This window comes from Camellia sinensis, chromosome 14 (genome assembly GCF_055761805.1).
Source record: "Camellia sinensis isolate YWXY chromosome 14, ASM5576180v1, whole genome shotgun sequence".
Taxonomy (NCBI): Eukaryota; Viridiplantae; Streptophyta; class Magnoliopsida; order Ericales; family Theaceae; genus Camellia; species Camellia sinensis.
This window is the reverse complement of record NC_138974.1, coordinates 33,368,136-33,394,077: the sequence shown is the minus strand read 5'-3', so window position 1 is coordinate 33,394,077 and position 25,942 is coordinate 33,368,136. Positions and strand designations below refer to the sequence as shown.

Here is a 25,942-nt window from a genome sequence, read left to right as displayed (position 1 = left end):
CTAACCTTCATCTTTTTCAAGGCAGGGGCCTCTTTCCCTCCTTCTACACCCCCCATCTTCTTCCTTGGCTTCTTCACAACCGCCTACACCTCCTGCTTACCCCTCTCCTTCAACGGGTCTACTAGGGGCAGTAGTGGGGCAAAGCCAGCTAAGTCTTTGTCGCCCAACGGCTTGCGACGCGGTCGGACCTGCTCCCTTATCACCAGCTTTGGGGCCAGCCCTAATTGTGCCTCATTGTATTTGCCCGCTTTGGCGAACAACCTTCTCTCCTTCTCCGCCTTCCTACGTACCTCCAGTTCCTCCCTTGGCGGATCCCCCTCCGATAACTGCGGTCCCAAGTTCAGGGCAAACAATGTTGAGGGAAGGACCAACTCGTCCCATCTTACCCTCTTCTCTTCCTTCCACTCTTTCACCTTCTTTACCTGGTCTTTAGCCGCCACATCCAACTTCGGCTCAACTGATTTTGTGGGGACCTTCCATGTTGTGCAAACTCTCCTTCCACCATTCGCCGACACGAAGAACCATCTCGATCTCCACCCCTTCACTGAAGACGGCAAGCCCGCCACTAGACCCCGGCCTGCCACAGCCTACAAGGTCACCCACGTCTCATGTTGACTAGAGGCCTTGTAACACGAGAAGAATTCCTCCACCGTCATGGCTGCCCCTCCGGTCGCCTGCGCCTAGGCGCTCGCACAGGCCATCACTATCTTCCAAGCATTCGGTATCAGCTGCCCGAGTGCCACTTCTAACCTGTTGAGTACGTCCACCACAATTTGGGAGAGGGGTAGCCTCAGACCCCCCTGCAGCGCCTCCTCGTATAGGCTGAACTCATCCGATCGTACATCCGACGCCCTCTCCTTGGACATAGGCAACCTCAACCTTATTTATGCGGGAATCTAGTACTTCCTCTGTACCCCCTCCAACTCCTCCGCTGTAAACATGGATTTGTTTGGCTTGGTGTGCCAGTGGTCCGGTTCCACTTGGCTAATCGGCTTCGCAGCCGCAATCATCGTCATCAGGCAAGCCCGCACCGCTTGACCTCCCTCCCTTCGCTTCACCCGATACTGTTCCGCCAATTCCACCACGTCATCATTGCCCAACGAGTCAAGCCTGGCCAAAGATTAATGCTCCACCTGATACTGTAACAACCCCGACCTAAGATTAATGCTAATTCATGTTTAAGTAGGCCAAATAAGTAATTAAGAAGAAATCATGAGTTAAACTACATGCGCATTGCATTATTTTTGTGTCTCTATCTGTTAAGTGTAGAAAGATCTGTTCTTGCTTGAACTTCGGTTTGCGAATTGGAGGCCTTATCGGCGTCCGAATCAGAAATTGACTTGATTTATGTGCTAATTAGGATTTATAAAATTTTATGGTAGGGTTAATTAAAATTCAATTCGGAACAATTAAATTAGATTAAAATAATGCCATTTGATTAGTTTTGATTAATTACTACCTATAAGGCCATTTTGACCCCACTAATTCTATTTGACACTCCACTTCTCCTCACCATTAAGCCCCAAACGAGAGAGAGAGGGAGAGAGAGAAACTTGGGTTCAATTCTAAGGGGATAGAAGAGAATTGCTAGGAAGGATCAATAGTTGGAAGGTTTTGGTGGTTGATTGTTGGATTTGGCTAAAATTAATGGAATTGTGGACTCTAGGTAAGGGATCAAGCTTTTAGTTGTATAATTGAATTTGATTCTTCTAAGATTCAAGTGGAATGTTGAACTCATGCAAGAATTGGGTTAGAACTAAGCAATTGTTAGTCATTCCATGTATGCATGTATGTTTCATAGCATTTTGAAGATTGATTTTCAAAATTCCCTCATGCATGTGTTAAGTTCACTTTAATTTTGGGAAAACAATGAGTCTCATATTATTTAGTAGCATTTGATCATGTTTTGGAGAGCCTTAGTTCAATGATGTGCATTCATGTTATGTTCATGAATTAATCTTGAGTTTCAAGTTGAATTTTTGCACGATTGGTATCCTTTTGGGCCACGATTTCTTGAAATAATGCTTTAAACATGTTGTTTTATGAGTTTCTAGTGTGTTCCAAAGTTTTGGGCCAAAAAAATTGAGTTTGATGCATTTGAGGTTGAATTTGAGCTTGGTGATCAAGTCTGGAAATTCGAGAAATTCGATCCACGCTCGAGCGGGGAACTTCACGCTCGAGCGTGCATTCTAAGTACATGTAGTTACGCTCGAGCGTCGAGAGTCATGCTCGAACGTGAAATGCACATACCCAGAAGTTCTTGTGTTTTGCAGTCCGCTCGAGCGAGGGAATCCGCGCTCGAGAGAGGGTCTGAGTCTCACGCTCGAGCAGGGATCAAGCGTCCGTCGAGTGTGAAAAACATGCAACCAGTACTTTTTCAAAGTTTGCAGTCCGCTCGAGCGAGGAAAGTCACACTCGAGCGGAGCTTTGTTATCTGCATGTCCACTCGAGCGAGGAAAGCCACGCTCGAGTGTGGACCTTATTTTCAGCAAGTTTTGAAAAATGTTTTCCAACACATTTTTGCATCCTCATTCTATCCTAGGCATTCATAGGCCATGTTTAAGACTCTATAATGAGGATTAAAGGCTAGAAGCGCACTAAGAACAAATGAAATAAGTTATGTACAATTCGAACGTGTGTTTCAGGTGTGTATCGATTATGTGTTATGTAGGTCACGTGCCGTATACCGTTTGACTAGTCTGTTCCGTCTGTCTGTCTCGAAGCCAACTGTGGGTAATAACTTAGTAAAGCTATGTTCAACTTTATTTATTTTCTGTATGGTGAATTAAGATCTGTTTTCTGAAATGATATGTTCTGTACAATGAATGATTGTCCAATTTCTAATAATGTATTCGTGGCATCCTTAGCATCATGTGATATCTGTTAGCTGTTACCCAGTATCGAAGGTTCCATCATGGAACTTAATATGTCTGCACTCTATTACCCGTACCGGAGGCTCCATCATGGGGCTCAGCATGTTTATTCTCTGTTACCTGGATCCGAAGGTTTCTTTATGAAACTGGTTATTTATAACCACCATGTGTTTGCATCTGCTTTGTATCTACTCTGTTAGCGCTAATGGATGTACCACGTATGCTTAAGTAAGATTTATGACTTCTGTATATGATCTGGACAAGAATATGGATATGAATTGTTATGAAAACGAATTATGATTTCTGAATTTGGATGGACTCATTCATTAAAACCCCTTTACTCTGTTATTATTCACTGGGCTTCCACTCACTGTTTATATTATGTATGTAGGTGAGTCGGCACGTGATCAGGGCCAAAGTTGACAGCCTTCGTTTCGGTTTTTGTCAGCCAACCTTTGCGCCTCCCGAGGTGGTTCCAGTCGAAGTTTTGTTTGTGGCTATTTTTGTAATCATCATAAACTCTATTTGTTTTGTTAAGTTGGGTTGGTTTTCCTATATTACCATTATGGGGGGAATATGTAAATATACTGCATCTTTTGGTCGTCACTCTTATGTTCATACAAGTTTTAAATCTTTCTGTCACATGTATGTCATTCACAGCTCATTGGACCATTTATATTTTGTATATTTGTTTCCGTAGCCCCTTATTATATGCTAATTGTCAAGAGGCCTTTGGTAATCCAATGATTACTGGCCGGTTACAATGCTAAACCTACAGGGGCGGGTTTGGGTCGTGACACTTTCTCGTGGTCGGTCCCTCTACTCGGCCACCCTTCGCGGTCGGCCCTCTTTCTGGTCGGTCCCTCCACTCAACCACCCTTCGCAGTCGGCTCTCCTCGTGGTCGGTCCCTCCGCTCGGTCACCCTTTGCGGTCGGCCCTCCTTGTGGTCGGCCCTCCTCGTGATCGGTCCCTCCGCTCGGCCACCCTTCGTAGTCGACCCTCCTCCTAGTCGATCCCGTCACTCGGCCACCCTTCGCAGTTGGCCCTCCTCATGGTCGGTCCCTCCTCATGATCGGTCCCTCTACTCAGCCACCCTTCGCGGTCGGCCCTGCTCACGGTCGGTCCCCCCCACTCGGCCACCCTTCGCGGTTGACCTCTCATAACCCTCGTTTTCTTCTTTATTTCCTTCGTTGGGCTGAAGTTGCACTTGAGAATGGGGGACTATTGACATGGGTAAGCCTATTAAAGATATGACCCACCACTTAAGGCCCAATTTATGACTCAAATACTAAAGCTCAACATTCTTGGAACCCAACGTTACACCAAGCACCAATAACATCTAAACACTTGGCAAGCAAAAGACCAGCCACATCAGCAGACAAAGATCCTGCAGAGTTATTGCACCACACATCAGTCATTAATAAGTTTCCTGCAGCATTTATTACGATAACCCTTCACGTTGGAACAGAACAGCCTCACCACGAACAAGGCAAGTTAGAACATAGACTTTCGGCCAACGTGACAGCTCGGAGTGGACAAGGAAATATGAGCAAAGGATATAACCAGGCTTCTAAGACAAAGAAAAGGTTAAGTTCTCTATCACTATCTTATCTCTACATTCCGTCACCCTCTCTCTTCTCTAACTTAATCGTCGGAGGGTTTGTTGGGGGACTTCCCGTTCCCCGTTGAACTCTTGTGCAGGTCTCTCTGCAGGCTCGACACTCGGGCAATGGTTTGGGAAACGTAGATCTATCTGACCCGTTCCATCTGGAGCACTTAGTATCATCACACCTCATATTTTAATCAAAAAATTAGAAAATTTACTAAAATAGCCAATATCCAAACCAACTCTAAACTTATAGGTAATTTATTGGTTTAAAATAAGCTTTATAATACTTACAAAAAAATAATTTATTTGATATATATTTTACATTTTTAATAAATTTTGTAAGTGATTTAATTTGACTATTTTTTTTTTTAATGATAAATAGATATGACAAATCACTTTGGATTCTTTTAAAGCAAAATGAATTTATAAAGCCATCTAACTCAATTTTGACTTTTGATCTACATTTACTTTGTCCAATATTATGAAATCCTAGGTTGTTTAGCATGATGGATATAAATGCACTTATTTGGGTTATATCACATTTTAATTTTTCTGCACATTTTTTCGTAAAATATCAAAAAATATACTTATTTAGATCATCTCAAATCATGCATGATCCTAACTATACAAGATGCCTAATGCAACGTATGCAAAAATGCAACTAAAATAGGCTCGGCTATCTAAGATGGCATATGAATGCTACACTTGATACATGTATTCAAATAGGAATTGAAATACAATGCAGTTTAAATGATGCGCCGAGCACGGTGCATGCAATACGAATGAATGATGCACACATGCAAAGCATAAGTATGCTAATTGAAACATGCCCTAAAACTAACCATCAAAAGCTGGTAAATAAAAGGGAGAAAGACGTGGGGTTGGAAGACATTCACACACTCACGCACACCTATTACAACATTGTGCCCTCTCGACGGAGGGTCCGAATACAAGCTAAGCTAATCTAAGCTAAGCTAAACAATTAATCAAATTAAGCTAATTAGACTAATTATTACACAACCAAATTGAATAATTAGCTACAACTAATTATTACATCACTTTAACTAATTAACAAATTAATTAAGTTACAAAAAACAAATGCTAACTAACAAGTAAACATTTAAACTAAGCTGCTCCAGCTCTGTTTGAAGAAGAAAAGGATGCATGCTCGCACTCGGTTTTGCGCCTCGAAACACCTTCCGATTTGCTCTTTCAGAGGCTCTGTTTGTAAGGTGTCCTCAAGAACTTGCTACTGAAACTTACCAAATCAAGGCTAAGGAATGCACCAGTGGCCTGCCGGCCACTTGCCGACCAAGAGTAGGCATTGCCAGCCATAAATGGGAGGGTGTCGGCCACCAATGTGGCCCTGCTGGCCACTGGTGTGCTGTGACACCAAACTGCAACAAAGCACAGGATAGAGAAAATGGAGGGTCTCCCAAGGGTATGTACGTACCGTACCACTCCTTATCACCTCAAAACATCAAGGGAGGGGCACCATTGGATCCAAGACCATCAATCAAGCATACAATGCATGATGGCCAAAGGTCCAATCTTGTACACATTCAATAAATGTAATGCAAACAAGACTCTAAAATCCATTACCTCATCATGGATGATCAAAGGCAATGGAGACCAAGGGGATTGGTTCACTTTCATTACTTTGAGTATGAAGTAGACCAATCCACCTTGTGTTCAACATAACGTCCGGTTGAATACAATGCAATACAAACAACATGCTATGCAAAACAACATGCTAAGGTGCCGTTTGGTAACACTTACGTTTTCAGTTTTCTGTTTATATTTACTAAAATTTAAAAAACTCAAATAAAAACTTATTTGGTAAAATTTTTGATTTATAAATAAGTGGTCTCAGTTTATAAATTTGGCCAAAAAATGAAAACACAAAAAATGTGTTTTCATTTTGAGTTTTCAGTTTTTTTTTTTTACCACCCAACACTAGCCACCACCCACCACCATTTTCCACCACCGTCTTCTGCCACCACCACCCACCACCCACCACTACCTGCCACCACCACTCACCACCCACCTGCCACCACCACCCACCACCCGCCACCACCACCCACCTACCACCCACCTGCCATCCACTTGCCACCACCACCCACCACCTACCTGTCATCCACCCGCCACCACCCACCACCCGTCACTACAATCCATCGCCCACCACCACCACCCGCCACCTACTTGCCACCACCACTCACCACCCACCTGCCACCACCATCCACCACCCGTCACCACTAGCCACCTGCCACCCACCCGCCACCACCACCACCACTATCACCCACCATCCACTCGCTACCCACCTGCTACCACCGCCCACCACCACCACCACCACTCACTTGCTACCACTTACCACCCGCCACCGTCATCCACCCACCCACCCACCACCACCACTACCCACTCGCTACCACCTACCACCCGTCACCGTCACCTACCCACCCACCACCACCACCATCACCCGCCACCCATCTGCTACCCACCTACCACCACCACCCAGCACCCACCACCACCCAGCACCCACCGCCACCACCACCACCACCACTTACTCGCTACCACCTACCACCCGCCACCGTCACCCACCCACCTACCACCACCACCCCCCACCACCCGCCATCCGCCACCCACCTGCCACCGTCACCCACGCACCTACCATCACCACCCACCCGCCACCACCCACCACCACCCGTCATCCGCCACCCACCTGCCACTATCACCCACTCGCTGCCACCCACTACCTGCCACCGTCACCCACTACCACCCGCCATCCGCCACCCACCTGCCACCACCATCCACTCGCTACCACCCATCACCAGCCACCATCATCCACCCAACCACCCACCCACCACCACCACCACCCGCCACCTACCAGCCACCACCACCCACTCGCCGCCATCACCACCCACTCGCTATCCACTCGCTACCATACACCACCCACTACCGTCACCCACCCACCCGCCACCACCAGCTACACACCACCCACCGTCACCACTTTCCACCACCTCTTCTGCCGCCACTTACCACCACTTGTCATTTCTCACTCTTTTTTATATTTTTAAATTTTTTTAAACATTTTGTCAATTACCAAACGCGTTTGTCGTTTATGTTTTTCTAAAAATAAACAAAAAATAAACAAAAACCAGTTTATAAAATTTTTGTAAATATAAACTGAAAACGTAAACGTTACAAAACACAACCTAAACAAACAACATGCTAATCTTGGCATGTTACAAGACTCTATCATGTAAGCTCAATGCATGAAAGACATGTCAAGGGGCCAAGAGCATTAAAACAAGTGAAGGACACAACACTACAACCATGCAATACAATGCTCAATGGACTAAACCAGCCCTAAACATACCTCATGCATGCCAAAATAGTGGCAAAAATGAGTTGAAATGATAGCATGAAAAGTAAGAAAATGCATGCTCATGCATTGACCCATAAACGAGGCATAAGGCTTAACTCTTAAAAGCACTTAAAAAGTCAAAGAAGTGAGAATATGACACATGTATATGCTCTGAAATTACATGCTAAATGATGCTATATCATGCAAATAGCTCAAAGAAAGCATGTCAAGAGGCTTGAAACACAAAGTTAGTCAAGGGCTTTATAGTACAACCATACTAAGTAATGCTCAAATGGCCTCAACCATTCAAAACAGACCTAAGGCAAGTCAAAATAGGAGCAAAAACATGCTAGAATCGTAGCATAGATGGCAAGAAAGATATGCTTATGTATTAGCTCACAAACAAGACATAATGGCACAACTCTTAAACACAATTAAAGAGTGATAAACATGAGAGTATGGCAAAGATATAAGCTCTAAAATACCATGCCAAATGATGCCAAGGCATGCAAACATCACAAGTATAGCATGGTAGTGGCCTCAAAACTTAAGACTAGTGAAGCCATTTACACTATAGCTATACAAAGCAAGCCCCAAAAGGCCAAGAACACCCAAAAAAGTCCTAGAGCATGTCTAAATAATGCTAAAACATGTATGGAGTATAGCCAAGACAAACTAGCATGAAGGGCCAAAACACTAAGTACACTAGGCTAATGGGCAAGATTGCACTACAAGTACATGAAACATGCAAGAGGTGACCAAACCAGCCCAAAATAGAGTTATGGCAGGTCCAAAAAGTCACAAAAAAGTGCTTGAACAAAGCCACAAAGAAGTAGAAACACATGCTCATTTGATAGGCCAACAACACTAGCAAGCAAGACAAGAGGAGAGGGGACCACCCCTCCCTTTTTGGGACCTCAAAACCACCTTTCCACCACTGAAATTCCTCTGGAATTCAGTGGTTAAAGGGCCAAAACAAGATGGTTTCAAAAGCTTTGAAAGGTGGCTCAAAAGGCTTTGCAAGCCAAAGAGCAAAGGGAGAGACAACCCCCTAACACCAAAGGGGCTTAAACTACCATTTTTAGGACTGAAAATCAGAATTTTTTGTAGTTGAAAACCAGCCCCAAAAAAATTCCAAAATAATGGAAAAAGGATGGTGAAACAAGTGTGCAAAACAAGCTTAAAAGGAGAGAGATATACCTCTTGATGCACAACAGCAAAACAGCTACTTTCTTGGCTCAAATGACCCTTCAATAGCCCAAAAATAAGTTCTAAGGGACCTCAGTCCAATGATATGCAACTTTGATGAAGAAAGTGTATGCAAATATGTAAGGATTTCTCACTTCTAAGCCTAAAACAAGAGGAGAAAGAGAGAATGCTAGAGAAAGGGAAGAATTTGCTCACAAATCTTCTAGAGAGAGAGGATTCTAGAGTGAGAAGCTCCCAAATTTTCTAACCCTTCAAAATGTTCTAACCCTTTTGAATATATGAGATTTGGCTTCATATATAGCAAAAAGCAAGAGCTTGGTTGAAATATCTGATTATAGGACAGCTGGAGGTTGTTGAAGACAGTTGAAGGAAAAATATCTTCAAAATATCTGAGTTTGGGACCTTAGTGGTTGGTCAGCCACTTTTTTTGGTCAACCAATCACCTTTTTGAGTCGACTGATCACTTTTCTGGTCGACAGGAAAAATTATGCTTTCCAGGTCCAACTTCAAATAAGCATATATTGCCCTCATCTGGACTCCTTTTCAGGTTATTCTTGTGTCCAAATTGAATCCCCGGAAGTAAGCTTTCCAATGGTGGTTGACTTGTATCAAAATTTCAACTGTGCAAAAAGTTATGCCTGTTTTGGTGAAGCCGCTCAGTTTCGATCCTACCCGGATTTATGCCGAACTTCTCCCGAACTAGCTTTCTTCTCTCCTTTCCTCTTTTCTTCAACTCCAAACCTCTAAACAAGGTGTTTTGAAAGATTTTTCAAAGATTTCATCTCTCTTTCATTCATTTCTACTTTGTCCTTGCTCGGTTTACCGAAAAACGCAACATTTAACGAAATGCGAGCATCGAAACATCGTAGGAACTTTATTTCAAAAATATTTTGAAATAGAGGGTTTTAAGGTCTAAAAATCATTCAAAATAGCTTTGGTCCAAAATGAGGTGTAAGATTGGGATTTGACTCTCCTCTTGCCGAAGGAATCGAACCTTTGCACTGCACAATTTTCACCACCAAGTAAGCAATTAGTGACGCCCAAGTCTTAAGGGCGGTCAAAAATGAGGTGTCTACAATTAGGGTTTTGAAATTTTGAAGGAGAAAGAGGAGGCAGGTGATTCTCAATCTTCAAAGCAAATTCCCATAGAGGGTTCCATCTCTTCCATCTCTCCCCACTCCTCCATGAGTGGCTAAGCTCTTATTTTCTAGGGTTTTGATAAAACCTTAGCTATGTAATTAGGTTTTCTCTTTTGATTTTTGATTATGTAAAGGTTTGAACAATTGTATGGTGTTTTAGAAGTTTCATATATATTTTTTTCACTATTTCTTCAAGTATTGGTTTTCTGTGATTGTTGAATGTTTTTCATACAATAGTTTTCTATTATTTCATATTCAAGGTATGAGACAAACCATACTACGAGGGACGAGTCATGTCGCTACCCTAGTTTAGAGTGAACGATTCGTACTACTTGAGATGATTCGTTCCCGTATATTGAACGTAATGATTTTCTTGATAAATGCTTCGAACTTGTAGTTGCAAAGTATTATTCCATTCGAACCGTAGCATAATTGATTTCAAATTGAAACCTTATTTATGTAACTAGTGGGGAACTCAATGCCCTAGGAATTTTCCAAAATCAGTAAATTCATCTTTTATAATTGCTAGTTTATTCGCTTTATTTAATTTAATTAGTATTAGTTTATGAATCCCTCAATCGTTTTATCAAAATTAATTTAGGGATTTAGCATTTAAATTAGTTTAATTTCGCTATTGTCCCTGTGGATCGATACCTGGACTTATCATTTTTTAAAGGAATTTGGTATAATTAAATATTTATTTTTGGTGTGTGAAATGACCTATCAAAAATGAAATTCACCATTTTGGTAAAAAAAATAGAATTCACCAATTTGTTACTTCAAGGTGTGTCTAAAAAAAAATTTAAAAGTCATCAATTTAGAGCTTTGAAACAAATTTCAACAAATCTCACAAATTTCAACAAATTTCATCAATACCAAATGGCTGTAGAAAAAAAAATATTAAGAATAAATAAAGAAAGATAAACTTGGAGGGATCGTCGAACACCAAGAAGTGAGAGATGCCCAGATTGTGACAGAGAGATGGACTGATCAATAGAGGGCTTTATCGGACTGATCTTTATCTTCGTTGGACTGATCTTCGTCAGAATGATAGATCCTATAAAGGGATAGAGGGGCATTGATGATTTACGGTTTATTTGTGCCTTATTATCTTTGTCTTTATCTTCGATTTCATGGGTTTCAGGTTTCTTGAGCAATTTAAGATTTGAAGGGCGAGAGAGAAGGAGAGGTTCATCATTAGAGAGGTGATGAGGATCAGTGATCGGTGATGAGTGAGAGAAGGAGTGAGAGAAAGCTGAAGAGAAAGAGAAACAGAGAGGTGAGAGTCGGTGATCGGTAATCAGTGATGAGGATCGGTGATGAGGTGATCGGTGGTAGATGATGAGTGAGAGAAAGAGTGAGAGAAAGTTAAAGAGAAAGAGAAACGAAGAGGTAAGAGTGAAAAAGAGGGAGAGAGGGACTTGGGAAGAGAGGGGAAGATGATTCTAGAAGTTGATCTAAGTCGTTGGATTATATAAAGATCCAACGGTGAGGGTGAATTATATATATATATATATATATATATATATATTATAAACGGTTAAAAAAATGTTACAAAAGACAAAAAATAATAAAAAAATACTAAAAAAAAGACAAAAAATAATAAAAAAATTAATAAAAAATATATATCCAAACAACACTTACAAATTTTGAGGAAAACTTGGTTAAAATTTACTAAAATAACATGTGTATCATTAGAGTAATATTACTATAATTTGACAAATTATTACTATTTATTATCAAATTATAACAATAATAATAATATTATGGCAAATAGCATGAGAAATGCCTTAATAACTCAAAAACCCATTTAAGTCAACTCATACATTAAGCACTTCACCAAACTCATGTTGTACTTGAACCCTGGTGTACTTAAATCAAATCATATAGACTGAACACCTTACCTAATTAATTCCATTCTCCATTGTACTTCGATCTCAACTTTGAGAAGTTAGTGGTTGATCCATGACTATCTAGGGTAGATAGTTATAATTAATTTTTTTGATTAAAAATTATTTATAAATTATTTTTTTATAAAAGAGGAAGTGGGTTATAATTTGAAAAGTGAATTATAATCTACTCCTCAAAAGGGCCTCAAAATACGCGCATTCTAATTGATAGAGAATGTATGACTTATAATTTTATATTAATGTTTAAAAAAAATAAAGAAATAAGAGAGTTTGTAATTAGTCAAGAGTATAATTACGTAATGTCCCTGAACTAACTAATAATTTTTCCTCAAACTTTATTGCGTGTTATTGTTGATGTGATATTATTATTAAAGATAAATTAAATATAATTTTTTTTTAAAATATATTTTTAGATAATTACACTGATATTCTTTTGAGTAGAGTACAAAAACCAAAACTATATTCTTTTGAGTATAGTACAAAAACCAAAACTATATAGATGTGAAGAAACAAAGGTAAATATTACATCATTTTTTCATCAATAATTAAAGAATTCTGAATTAAAAAAAAAAAAAATGTTACGTGAATTAAATTTTAAAAAATTTAATATAATTATATTAAAATTATAGAATTTATATATATTTTTTAAATATCAAGAAGATGGATGTAATTTACCGTATTATTAAAGTTAGGATGCAATTGACAAATTTTCTGCTAGCAACAGATGGAGGTGCAAAAGCCCAAAATAAAAAAGGGCCAACCTTTTTTCTTTTTTTCACATGGTCTTTTAGACAGCAATTCAACCAACTTATCATTTCCTTAAAAAAATGTTGCTTGTGAAAACTCTGTTTCATAAACAAATAAATGCACAAGGATAAAAGCCCAAACAAACTTAACTAATCAAAGCTCATGATTAAAAGAAAAAGAAAAATAAGTGTTAACAGTCAATATCACATATTACTTGTGCCATCCAAACATTCCTTTCCCTAGTTGCCATGCAAACAAGGTTTAAGCAACCAAGCTTGGAACACAGAACTTGACCATAATATACATAGCACACATAAAAGTGCATTAAGCACAACACCCAGTTCAAATTGACTCCATCAGAGACCATCACATTATAACTAGCTATCCTTTGGGGCCGACATTAGCCGAAGTATTTCATCCGAGGCTTGATTAGATGCTCCAGAAGAAGAAGACCTCTCTTCTGCTAACAACGAATGTAAGTCGCTACCATTTGCCAAGCTGTTGAACTCGACTGCCTTGGATGGCATTGTTGGATACCGCCGCTGGCAAAATGTCATCAATCTCTTGACCGATTGCAGGTACTTGCGAGTCGTCTCATCATTCATAATGTGGGCAACACTATTGGTGTAGATTTTCTCACGCGCTGAACGTTCGTGGATACCAACCATAGTAACTCCAATAGGCCAAGGTGCATTTCCAATAGCCATCCTGATGTAATGATCCATTGCAGCCAAGTAGTCTCGCCTCATGCAGCACTCGACCATCAACATCAATGCCTGCCGAATATCGTCCGGAAGAACCTACAAATGGCATGCATCATGAGTTTGGTGATACAATTCCTTTTCGTACCATTGCAATGTTCTAAACACATGAATCAGGGTACTGGCAAATAATATGAATCTAATGGAAACATTTTTGTTGATAAGTCAAGTCGGATTAATTAAAAAATATTTGTTTGAAAGTAAATTAATTAGGAAGAGGTATTAAGGAATGCTATCTGTATACGAAAAAGAAAGGAAAAGAAAAGCACCCTATATACCTCTACATGTACTAAAACACTAAACAAAACCCAACCAAAAATTGATTGAGTGAAGGATTAACAACCACTGATTCCCAACTACAGAAAAAACTATTCAGTATTTGTCTACAAACAGGAGATGAGAAGATGCTAATGGGAATATTGAAAGTTAGAACAAGATGAAAAAGGGTCAACTCAAGTCTAAAACAATTCAATTAATTGGTGCTAACAAGTAGGGTATGAAATGGGCTCTCTCAAGTTTAAAGCAGCACGGTGCAATCACAATACTACCAACTTACATGCTAACACTTACCAAAAGGATACCCCACACAGGTTCATATCCAGTAAACATCTTCAAAAGGACTGGGACACTTTCCGCTCTGTTCAAAAGAATTCTAACAGCACTATGTAATCAATAAAATATCAAGAATAGATCCCCAGGCCCACTGGGCACTGAACATATTAGTTTCAATCCATGAAATTTAAAACAAGATTCGGATTAGTAAGTATCAGCCAGTCCAAGGGACTGACTTCCAATCCTGCTTTCGACCTCATGTTTCCAAGTTGGTTTCCAAAATTGCAAAATTTTCTCTAAACTCTTGATGGATTTCCAAATTGTTCAATTTTAGTCTCAAATTACTAGTTTATTAGGCTTCCTTTTTCAGACATTTTCCACGTGGGAGAGAAATTTTGTTTGATCAGCAGAAATTGACAAATTTCCAACTCTGTATCCAACAACCAATTTGATGAAGTTACTTGGTTCCATGCTGAGGTTATCTTCTCACCTATGGGTCTTTTACTCACTGAAGTTTTTACAGATCTTGTGGATGATGTGGAGCTAGTGTTCTCCTATTTTTGCTAGGAGCTTCATTGTGAGAACTAAGGTTTCACTTCAAGTTTTTTAGATTGAGCTTAACCCTGTTGGGCCATGGTTCTCCTTATTCTCTTTCTACATATTCGTTTTGGGTTATTGAGATCTTGTGATGTGCTTTGTTCGATAAGCTAGTTCTGTTTTCTTTTTCTGCAATTCTCTTTTATCTGCTTGCATCTCTCTTGAAACCTCTTGTTTGAGATTTGGACCTTGTAGGTACGTGTATGGATTTCTTATGTGGCAACCCTCTCTAGATCTCTCTTTTTGGATTGTTCCCTTTGGATCATCCTTTTTGAATCTCCTTTCTTAAAATGCCCCCCTGAATTGTCCCCTCACTCTCTCCGAATAGCCTTGCCTTGCCTCAACAAGTGAGCTCAAACCCACTTAACAATCAGCTATTTCCCTCACAACTTAATCTTAGAACAACTACCTAGGCTAGGAGCAGGACCTAGGATCTCTGCATGGAATCTTTGAAGAATTGTGGCTTGGAGGTAAGAGTCAATGGAGCGTCAAGGGTACTCGATTCTCTTGACCAATCTTAGAGAGAGAAAGAGAGAAGCTTACCGACCAAAGACATGATACTTTGATATCTTTGAAGATACCTGAAATGCTAAGGTAAGGAATCTCCATGGGCTGTTGGCTAAAGAAGGCTAAGGTATAGAGATCCCATGTCAAGAGGTCCCAGGAATGGAGATCCTCGACAAGGGAACCTAGACAGGATCTTGGGGCGTGAAATCCCCAATTGTCTTACCGAGGGGATCGGGCCACTTGTTATCACTGAATCAACCTCAAGAACCCTGCCACATTCTCTATCTCTTATAATGCTGCCTTGGTACTATCTTTATCCGCCTCTGGTGGTTTGATTGTGTGATTGTATCATCCATAGTTCACTGATGAGGTAAAGGAATTGCCTAACCACCCATATGTGGACAAATAATATTCACAAACTATTCAAAATATAGGTAAAATAATTTCTAACAGATTCATGAAACTCAAAAATTGTATCTCCAAAGAATTGAATCACAATAAAACTATTCTATTTCATGTAATATTGCTATATCAACTAGAAGCACGCATGTAAACTGTATTTCTCAAACTAAACACACCAGTGAAACAAGACGGTGTTAAAGCATTGAATGTAATTAAATTAATCAGTTACCTTCTTCCTGCAGAACTTGAACAATGGATTCAAGTACCTAGCACACTGCTTAAACGTCGCAACAATGGACTTCCCTTTAGCCGTCCTCTTCTCCGCCTCACCCATCTCATCAAGCTCCTGCTTCCACTCAATCAACAGTCTCTTGAAGAACACAAGAATCTTATCTTCATCACACAAATCGTCGAAATTCGACTTCATCCGCTTCAAATCCTTATCATGATCCACACCACCCGACGAATTCCCATCCCCACTCATATCCTCATCCCCGCCGCCTCCCTCCTTATCCTCCCCCCCATCTTCCATCGGCTTCCTCTTCCGATCGCTCAAAATCCCCGATTTCTGCCTCTTCTTCAACTCTACAATATCGCGCAAGAAATCGTTCGTTTGCCCTTCAGTCATATCGCTATCATCAACCTCAAACATCCCAGCCTTCAACACGTACTTCAACCGATCAAGTCTCGCCTCATCGTCTTCCCCAAACAGCGTGACCGGCTGTTTGAGCAATCGGAGGCGGCGAATAACTTCTTGCTTGGGGAGATTGAGTTCGTCGATCTTCTGCTCGTCGGTTAGGGCTTTGGAAGATGAAGAATTGGCGGACTCGGCCTTGGATTTGGAGGTTTCGGAATTGGAATTAGGGTTTGATGCGGAATTGAGAGAGGAGTTGTGTTGTTGATTACCTTGCCGTTGCTGTTGTTTTTGAGCTTTGGCTTCTGATTCGCGCTTTTCTTCCTCTCGGAGCCTTTGGATTCGTTTCTGTTCGATTTCAGATCGTTTGAAGAATTTCCTGCCTCCGACGTCTTGCGACAGGCTCTGCCGCTTCTTCATCAATTCTTGCTTCAGGATATCCATGGTGTTTAGGGTTTCTCTCTCGATCTTCTTCTTCTCCGAAGCAATTGGGTATTTCGCAAACAAGTCCACGATATGCGTCTTTTGTTTCTTTCCGGTTTAAACCGGGTCCATATAATAATGGGTATGTTTGGTTTGTGTTTGAGAGATGTGTTTTAGAGATAAAAAGTACGAAAAGTTGTTTGGTTTGGTTTTTTTCAAAAGATGTTTGGAAAATTATTTTGAGAGAGAGTTTTGAAACAAGTGATTGATTTGATGTGTGTGAGAGAGAGATTTGTTTGGAAAACTTGTTTGGTTTACAAGTTATAAGAAATTTTTTTGAGAAAATTTGTTTGGTTTGATTACTTTTAAAAACTTATTTGTAAAAAAAATTTCCCAAAATTTTTTTAAAAATACAAACCAAACGAACCCAGTATGTTCCTACACCGACATATTGAATAGTCAATGGGTCAAGTAGACCGGCCGGTCGAGAGTACACTTCAAAGACTGCCTAGGGTTTTAATTTGCCCATAGCACACAGAAAGAGAAGAGAGATGACGACGATTCGAAGATTTTGCTGCAACGATCTTCTTCGATTCGCATCTGTGAATCTTGATCATCTCACTGAAACTGTAATTTCCTTAAGCTTTATTTATATTTTTGTTTCATCTATTATGAGTTATGGAGATCATTAGAATTTGGAATGTGTTAGTTTTATGATTTGATTTGATTTGATGATTGCAGTTCAACATGTCGTTCTACATGACCTATCTCGCAAGATGGCCAGACTATTTCCATGTCGCTGAAGCTCCTGGAAATCGAATAATGGGATACAGTAAGCTTTCAGCTTTCTCTCCCATTCTTTTGTATATATTTTTTTTATATAAATATTTGTAGTTCCATTTTGTCTGTTTTGTTTTGAGTTTTCAAAATTATTAGCTAAGATGTCATGCTAGCATCTTTGATAAAAATTAAGAAAATCATCTAGACTTACATACCATCACTCAAGTAATTTTCCAATAAAAAGTTCATTCCATTCCACACTACAAGACATGCACCATATTATATGTTTCCATTTCAAAACATATTTCAATTTAAATAATATATATATTTAAACCGACGCACTGATGTGAAGATTGGCATTCGTCACAACAACACAAATCTCACCTGCGCTCTAGCAGATCCTTGTTCCACATAAATGTAAACTGAGGCCTTTTGCGTAGAAGGTACAACTACTTAAAGCACAAACTCTGAAGGAACACACAAACTTATACCATCAACGGGAAGAAATTGTAAAAACATGTGTGGAAAGTAGAATCAATCTAACTCTACTTGGAACTTATTGTTTACATAATTTGTCCGGTAAACGTTTAACTTTGAAACATGTGCTAAAGCTTATTTCTAATCGCGAATGAGTGATGGTTAAAGAAATTGGATTTGAAAATGACTTAGAATTAGCACTGAACATATTTGGTCAAATTGTTTGAAGATGAGAATTCTTTCCTTCTGCATAGAGTTATATATTGCTTGTTCCACTTGGTGTAAGGAATATTTTACCTTGAAAAGCATACAGGTAAATTACAAACAAAACCATGAAGCCTTCATAGTGATTTGCTAAGTTAATGTTGGTGCAGAGGCTATGCTTCCTCATGTATTAATGAAAGGAGTATATATGCTTTTATTGGTCTTTATTTTATCACTACTAGGAACCGAACTGATATTTCGAATTCAGTATTTTTTTTGGGACAGAAATGATAGAAAAAGGCTCTGTTTGGTTGTGATTTGTAATCAATTTTCTACACGTGTGTTTGAGTATGATGTTTGGTTATGGTTTTGAAATCAATTTTCCACACTCTCTGCAGAGAACTCTGATGCACAGGCTGCGTTTTTTGTCAAAATTTTGCCTGAGGAAGTCCACCCGGAAGACCACCCGGATGTCCACCCGGATGTCCTCTGAATTCTAGATTTTTTTTTTTTTTTTTTTTGGCAATTGATTTACATACCCGGGAAAAATATTTTCTAAATTTTTAAATTTTTTTTATGTGTTTTAAAATAATTTTGAGTTGTATGTTTAGTTATGAGTTGTAAATTTTTGTATCACATTTCAAATGTCACATCAACAATTCCCCACTCAAATCAAACCTCTTTTCCAAAACTATTTTCAAAACTCTTTACCAAACAAATTTTCTACACTCAAATCATAATTCTACAACACACAAACTCAAAATAAAACTCATACTCTCAAATCACATTTACAAAACACAACCAAACGCAGGCAAAGTTTTTGTCCATAATGTGCAAAGTGTACTTGGTTTTTAACTCCACCGGTCCAACATATGTTCTTTTTTATTTTTCGTCTTTTCAGTGTAGCATGTGTACAGGGCACACTCAGTGCTGCAATAGTAAAAATTTGGGCTATGTAGCAGAAAAAATGAAGGCTTGGATTGGCACTTCATGTGAATAAAGCTCAATGCTAAGTTACCCTCTCCATCCTCTAGTGACCTTGGATTATTGTGGAAAGCATGCTATCCAGCAATGCTCCTGCGTTGTGAATAAAGCTCAATGCTAAGACTTTTTTTTTTTTCCCTTCTGAAAATGAATTTTTTATGCTCTATTATAAGAATGCGCTGCTTAGTTTTTAACTACTTAGGAATATAATACATTTTGATCTCTTTACTAGGTTAAAGGTTTCCCTGATTTTTGTTAACTAGTATATTCGTATAGATGGAATGTGTAAAAAATGAATTGATAACACTAGCTTACCACCATTTTTGCTGGTGCTTTTGCTAATATCGATCCCTTTTTTTTTTATTGCTTATAACATTAACTTATTTGCAGTTATGGGAAAAGTTGAAGGGCAAGGTGAGTCTTGGCATGGCCATGTAACTGCAGTTACTGTTGCTCCTGAATATCGCAGGCAGCAATTGGCCAAGAAGCTGATGAACCTGCTCGAAGAAATAAGTGACAAGATGTAAGGGCGAAATGCATTAAATAAAATAAATTCTTTTACGTAGCTGCATCTTCTTACTTTGAAACTGAAACTTACATCATACAAATGCTTTTGGAGACATTTTTTTATTCAGTTTAGTGAAAATTTTAATTTGTTGTCTTGTATTGCTCTTGCTAGTTAAAGAATTTAAATTTATTATATGCTTTGGATTTGTTAATTTTTTCCCCTTGGATCTATTCATCCTATGCTTCTGCAGCTAAGGAATGGGTCCTTCTTCATGATGCAATCAACATCTATTGAGCAGCCCCTTCAGCAATGTTGTATTATGTTTCTTTTGGTTGTATCTTTTGTTCTTACTAACAGTATAACTAGTTAATATATGCATATATGGTGCTCAATACTTTCGGATTAAATAAATGTTTGGGTCCTCAAACTTGTAAAATCTTGGGAATATGAAGAGATCACAGATTCTAAAATCAAGTTATGAGCGCTACATGCTTTTGAGATTATACCATATATGTAGCCATATGAATCTTGTGTATTTTTGTGCATATCTATATGCTTTAAGCATTGATTAGAGGATGCTGGAGCGGTATGAGGCTATAACTCTTCGTTTTAGGTGTGTTTAATTTGGCCTATTTCTTGAGAAGACTATGGTAGTTTTAGGTGTGTTTAATTTGTTATGCAAAGACTATTGATTGAGCTCTTATGGCTTCTTCAGGCCCTGTATACTAACTTTTGCTGGAAGCATTGTTGAAATGGCCAATAGTTATGGCTGTAGTTCATTCTCCTTCTGAATTTCTTTGAATCTTCCCTCATTTTTATATCTTTTAAGGGTACACTAGAATCACTGTGCACATTGATAAGCCTATGTCATGACTAGCGACTTAAATTGATTGTGAAGGTTGGGGATGGTATGAATACCCAACCTGACTCAAAAAACCCTTTGTCCCACTAGCTGGGTCTGCTGCATGAATCCTATCTTGTATAATAGTTGATCTAAGCATACTTATATTTAATTTATTGTAACATGCCTTTCCCTCTGTCTCATTTATTTTTGATCTTCCCCTCACATTTTACCATCTTTAACGTAAGACACTTTCATGTTCATATCATATCTATACTTATCATTCTTGTCCAATAATGCAATAGTTTGTATTCCCTTTTGATGTTTTAGTACTCATTCACGAAAGATCATTATCATCGTCGTCATCATCATATATATATATATTTGTCAATTAGGAAGAGATTATTTATGATACGAAGAGAAAGATCTGGACAATAGTCCAACAACCAACCCCCATAATGGGAAGAAACAAACAACAACCATCCCACTTTAGAAAGTGCCCATAACCAAATCAAGCTTTGTGCCCTAATCAAGTAGGGTCACCTACATAAATCATTTTTCTCCATTATGCTCTATCAAGTGCTATATGTCTAGTTAAATTAAATAAATTCATATCTTTTTTCACTATCACATCTTTTGTAGTTTAGGTCTTTCCTCTCCCTATGTTATCCATTTATGGTGGTCATATCGCTCTTCCTTACCGTTTCATCTATAGGTCTTCATTGTACATGATCAAACCATCTTAACATATTGGGAAGAAATAAAAATACAACAAAGAGTCATGATAGGGGAGAAGTAATCAATATTTGCATTTGGCAAGGATTGAACCCTTAACTTTCTAGATAAAAAAATGTATAGGAAGTGGACACCGAGAATCATGGTTACTTCTCTTCGTTTTGACACAGAAAATATATATATATATATATATATATATATATATATATTTCTTAACGTGGTAGTTTTGCGATTTTGGTTTCACTATACAAAAAAATTTGGGATGTGAATAAATAGATAATCTCATGTTTCCATATTTTTGTGATCTACGCTGTGTATTTTTCGTCACTCACCATACTATGCTGCAATTATTGGTTTTATGAGTTATGGTCTTACATTGGTGGATCTCACAATTCATGTAGATGTTCTCTTGACTTTGGTAAATAAGCATAACTTTCTTCTGGCAGTGATAAGGCTTACTTTGTGGACCTCTTTGTGAGAGCATCAAACACTCCAGCCATAAAGATGTATGAAAAGGTAATGGTCTCGCAACTTCTTCTTGACAGATTCTATTGTTCATATCAATTTTAACTTGAGTTGTGAATTTTGGGAAGCATGCTAAATATGTGCTATAGAACTAGCAATTTTTGTTTCTTCTGAAGTGGATCTTCTTTCACTTCAGTAGTTGTACCAACATTGGCATGTAAGCCTCCTTATTGAAATATAAGATAATGAGGAATATAATTTTTGATTGTGTTTGTGTATGTTTTACCTGTCACAAACTATGCCTCCTTATCAAAATATAAGATAATGTGGAATATAATTCCCCAAATTTTGTAACTTCATTTGATTGTGTTTGAGTTTGTGTATGTTTTACCTGTCACAAACTTTTACAAGGCTGGATTGGTTATATCTTTTGAAAATTAATAAGTAGGTCTGTCGTAATATGTATAGACTATAGAGACGAGGACATCTGGAAGCCTTGAAAGAAAAATAAATTAGTAAAAATAAAACAATCACCCATTAGAAGAAGCACAAAAATTCTGCATTACAATCCCTTGTTGATAGTTGAATTGACATAATTTTTTTCTGCGACCACCTATCCCCCAACCTGTTGCATTTCTCTCTTAGTCTTTGAAGCACCCATAAAGGGGTTTGTATTTATGATGTTTATGGGTTGAGTCTTTAAATCATTCTCCTCTTTCAACATATCCAAACCTGTGTTACCATAAAAAACTAATATCCTAGTAAATTACGTATTGGTACGCACGTTCCAAAGCATGGTACACTTCCATTTCAAAACAGTAAATTTAGTGATTTGAAGCAATCTCAAAAGCTTTTTCCAAAATATTTCCTTAAATGTTTTTTTAGGAGGAAAAAAATCAAATATAAAGAACTAAAATTTAAGGTGAGTTAAGTTTTGACATGACAAAACAAAACATAAATTTTTTTTTGTCGTAATGGATGCCTAATAATTAGAAAATTACTCTAGAAGTACTTTAAATTTTTAAGTGTAATATATACTAGTCTACCAGTATTATACTACATTTTAGGGCATGTGGCGTACCCTTAGTTGCAGGAATCGTGCAACCAAGTGGCGATTCTGAGTAAGAATCGTGATTCCGCGTTTCCTAGAAAGAAACTTGTAAGAATCTTGTTTCTGTGGAGAGAGAAACGTGATTCAGTCCAAGATGGGATCGTAAAGGGAAGAGAGAGAGAGAGAGAGAGAGAGAGAGAGAGAGAAAAACCTGGTCTCTCTGTCGCCTTCTCCTTCGACATCGATGTCGACCTTCGACATCACCTGGACCTGCGACATCGACATACGACGTTGACTTTGCCTTAGATCCGCTCTTGTCTCGCGATCTGCTCACCTTCGCTCTCCCCTTCGATCTTCTCGTCATTGCCTTCGATCTTCTCGTCATCGCCTTCGATTTGCTCACTTTCTTCTTCTTCTTCCCCCTCTCTCTCTCTCTCTCTCTCTCTCTCTCTCTCTCTTTTGTTGATATGTGTTCTGTCTCCCCCTTCCGTTTTTAACATATAATAAATATAATAAATAATATAATTTGTTATATAATAATAAATCTAATTAAATCGAATATAATAATAAAAAAATCAAATAAAATCTATAAAACAAATCATCCAATTTTTATCTTTTATTTATTTTAACATATTTTATTATTCCTTATTTGTTATATTTTTTATTTATAATATATATCAATTAAAAATAAAAATAATTATATAAATAAATTAAAAATATTATCAATAAAAATAATACCTAAGATAAAAATAATAAATATATTTAAAAATAACGATTTAACTCGCCTTTATATAATAAATATATTTTAAAAATAACTATTAAAAATATATATATATATATATATATATTATCGCTCCTCGAGGCGCTCCCAACCAAAGAAACTTCTATCGGCTCACGCTTCCTCACTCCCGCTCCCGCTTCGTGCAACTCAGGGCGTACCACGTTCCCGTTTCCGTTCCCGTTCCACGTACCGGAACGATCCACGTAACATAGATCCAAACTCAACCTTGTGGTCCCTTACCTGCCGGGACTTTGTTTGAGTTTTCTATCACTTTTTAAGCTACCAACCATTGGATCTTAAAACACCATAAAAATAAATAAAAATAAAAAATAAAAATAAGACATTGGATCTTAAACCACTCTTCGATTCACTAAGAGGGAGGCCTACATGCATAGGTGGCTGGGGAACCACATTCTACAGTTAAAAATAAATATCTGAATTTTTTATTCTCATATGATCTTTAGGTTAGTTAAAAACATATAAAGAATACTAGGTTGGGGGGATAGGTGGTTGCTGGACAATAACCATCTGATGGACAGTGCTCACAGTTGATTGTTTGCTCAAATTGTTGTTTGAAACTAATAACTTGTTCAATTTACACGTATCACTAATTTGTGGATGCTGATAGTTCTAATTCATGCAAGGGATATTTTGTTAAATGAGGCATTTGGTAAATATCTATAATGGTTACTGTTATTAACTGTGATCATGCTCACCTTGCTACTTTTCAGCTTGGTTATATAATCTATAGACGGGTACTGCGGTATTACTCTGGGGAGGAAGACGGTTTAGGTGAGTCCGTGTGTGCATTCATAGAATTCTCTAGTCCGCTTTGTAACAACCTTCACTGCCTCTCTCACCTTCAATTTGAATTGATTTCAGATATGAGGAAAGCATTGTCTCGCGATGTTGAGAAGAAATCAGTTATCCCCCTCAAAAGACCTGTCACTCCAGATGAATTGGAGTATGATTAAATCTGTTGTCTTTGAGCATTTTTGCCCAAAGAGTTTGATGGAACCATTGAGTGTTTGGTGCTTTCAGAGATGAGAGGTCAGGCATCATGAGCTGATTGTAGGTTTTTGACGTATGGAAAATGGTATGGAAATGTGTATGTTAGTTGTTCATCACAACCGAATAGTTTGGGGGTTAATATGTTGTTTTTGAACGTTTTGGTTGTCACTAGACGTTGAATGGGCATATGTTGCTTGATCTAGCCTTTTATTTGTTAACATTTCTAATTGTTAATGTGGACAGAGTTGGTGTTTTCACTGAGGTTGTTGCATCTTTGGCTCCTAGGTTGTATGGTGTTGCTAGTTTCCTATTATTAGATGAACATTTTGATAGAATGATTACTGTGACCTATTTAATTCCAGTGAATCACATACTACCTTAGTGCACAAGACTCATGCCACTCTTATGGCTATGTTTGGGCAGACCAGATTTAATGGGATCATCATTCTTACAATGGTTAGTTTTAAGATTGTTAATTCCTTTGAGTTGTGTACTCTATCCCAAGGTTAGATTGTTTTAAGATTATGAAGAGGGACTGAAATTTTTGTGTGTTAATTTTGTGTTTTAACTAATTAATCCGAATTTGTTTTTAATCTTTTATTTTGTATTTCATCCTTTTCTTAGGATTCGATTGGCCCTCCTACGGGGCATGTTATGTTCTCATGAATATTAATATTAATTTTAATTTTCTTAACCAAAATTGAATTATTTATTTTGTTGTGTTATTAATTCAATTATAAGACCAAGTTTGCCCACACAAATGTCGTAGGGGGTTTGGGGAGGGTTATCTCATGTGTACACAACGCATTTTTATTGTAATATGTATGGGTAGAGTGAAACAAAGCTGAATAAAAGAGAATAGATAAGGGAAGAAAAACAAAAGCTGGAAAAAAAATAAAATAAAATAACTCAAGCAGACGGAGAGAATTAGAAATAGGCATTCTTTCACTTTCACATGGTGTAGTCCTCAAGATGCATGAATATTGAGGCATCGTTTGGGATTAGGTTAATTTAATAATTTTTTAATTATTTGACTAAAATTTGAGTTAAAAAAAATTAGTATGTTTGGGATGATTTTTTAATTTTTTACGAAAAAATCTGTAAAAAGTAGAGAGAAAAGAAAATTTTTAACTTTATGATATGAATTGATGACTTTTTAATTTTTTTTAATAATTTTTAAAAATGAGGCCTGGATATCAGTCCTTCTGGATCAATATATATATATATATATATATATTTTATACTTGCAACTCTGACAAAGTCATGACAAAATCTCAAAGGCCAAACGGGTCCCAACGCTAGCCACTAAGGGTAGGACTTTAAAGTGGAGAGGAAAACAAAATAATAAATAGGAAAATGTTATAAATTTTCTATCAA

General features: G+C 38.1%; 2 protein-coding genes across 2 annotated transcripts; one reads left to right on the top strand and one right to left on the bottom strand.

Moving 5' to 3' along the window:
- Positions 1 to 12,997: 12,997 nt before the first annotated feature.
- Positions 12,998 to 16,865, bottom strand: LOC114317653 (splicing factor Prp18 family protein). Its single transcript, XM_028264421.2, has 2 exons — positions 15,901 to 16,865; positions 12,998 to 13,652 (listed from the first exon to the last, which is right to left on the bottom strand). The coding sequence occupies exons 1-2, from the start codon at positions 16,747 to 16,749 to the stop codon at positions 13,230 to 13,232; spliced, it is 1,272 nt and encodes a 423-aa protein (XP_028120222.2). The 5' UTR covers positions 16,750 to 16,865; the 3' UTR covers positions 12,998 to 13,229.
- Positions 16,866 to 17,159: 294 nt separating this feature from the next.
- Positions 17,160 to 24,822, top strand: LOC114317654 (Acyl-CoA N-acyltransferases (NAT) superfamily protein). The gene is made up of 6 exons (XM_028264422.2): positions 17,160 to 17,357; positions 17,470 to 17,560; positions 19,564 to 19,696; positions 21,704 to 21,773; positions 24,286 to 24,346; positions 24,437 to 24,822. The coding sequence occupies exons 1-6, from the start codon at positions 17,280 to 17,282 to the stop codon at positions 24,526 to 24,528; spliced, it is 525 nt and encodes a 174-aa protein (XP_028120223.1). The 5' UTR covers positions 17,160 to 17,279; the 3' UTR covers positions 24,529 to 24,822.
- Positions 24,823 to 25,942: the final 1,120 nt, after the last annotated feature.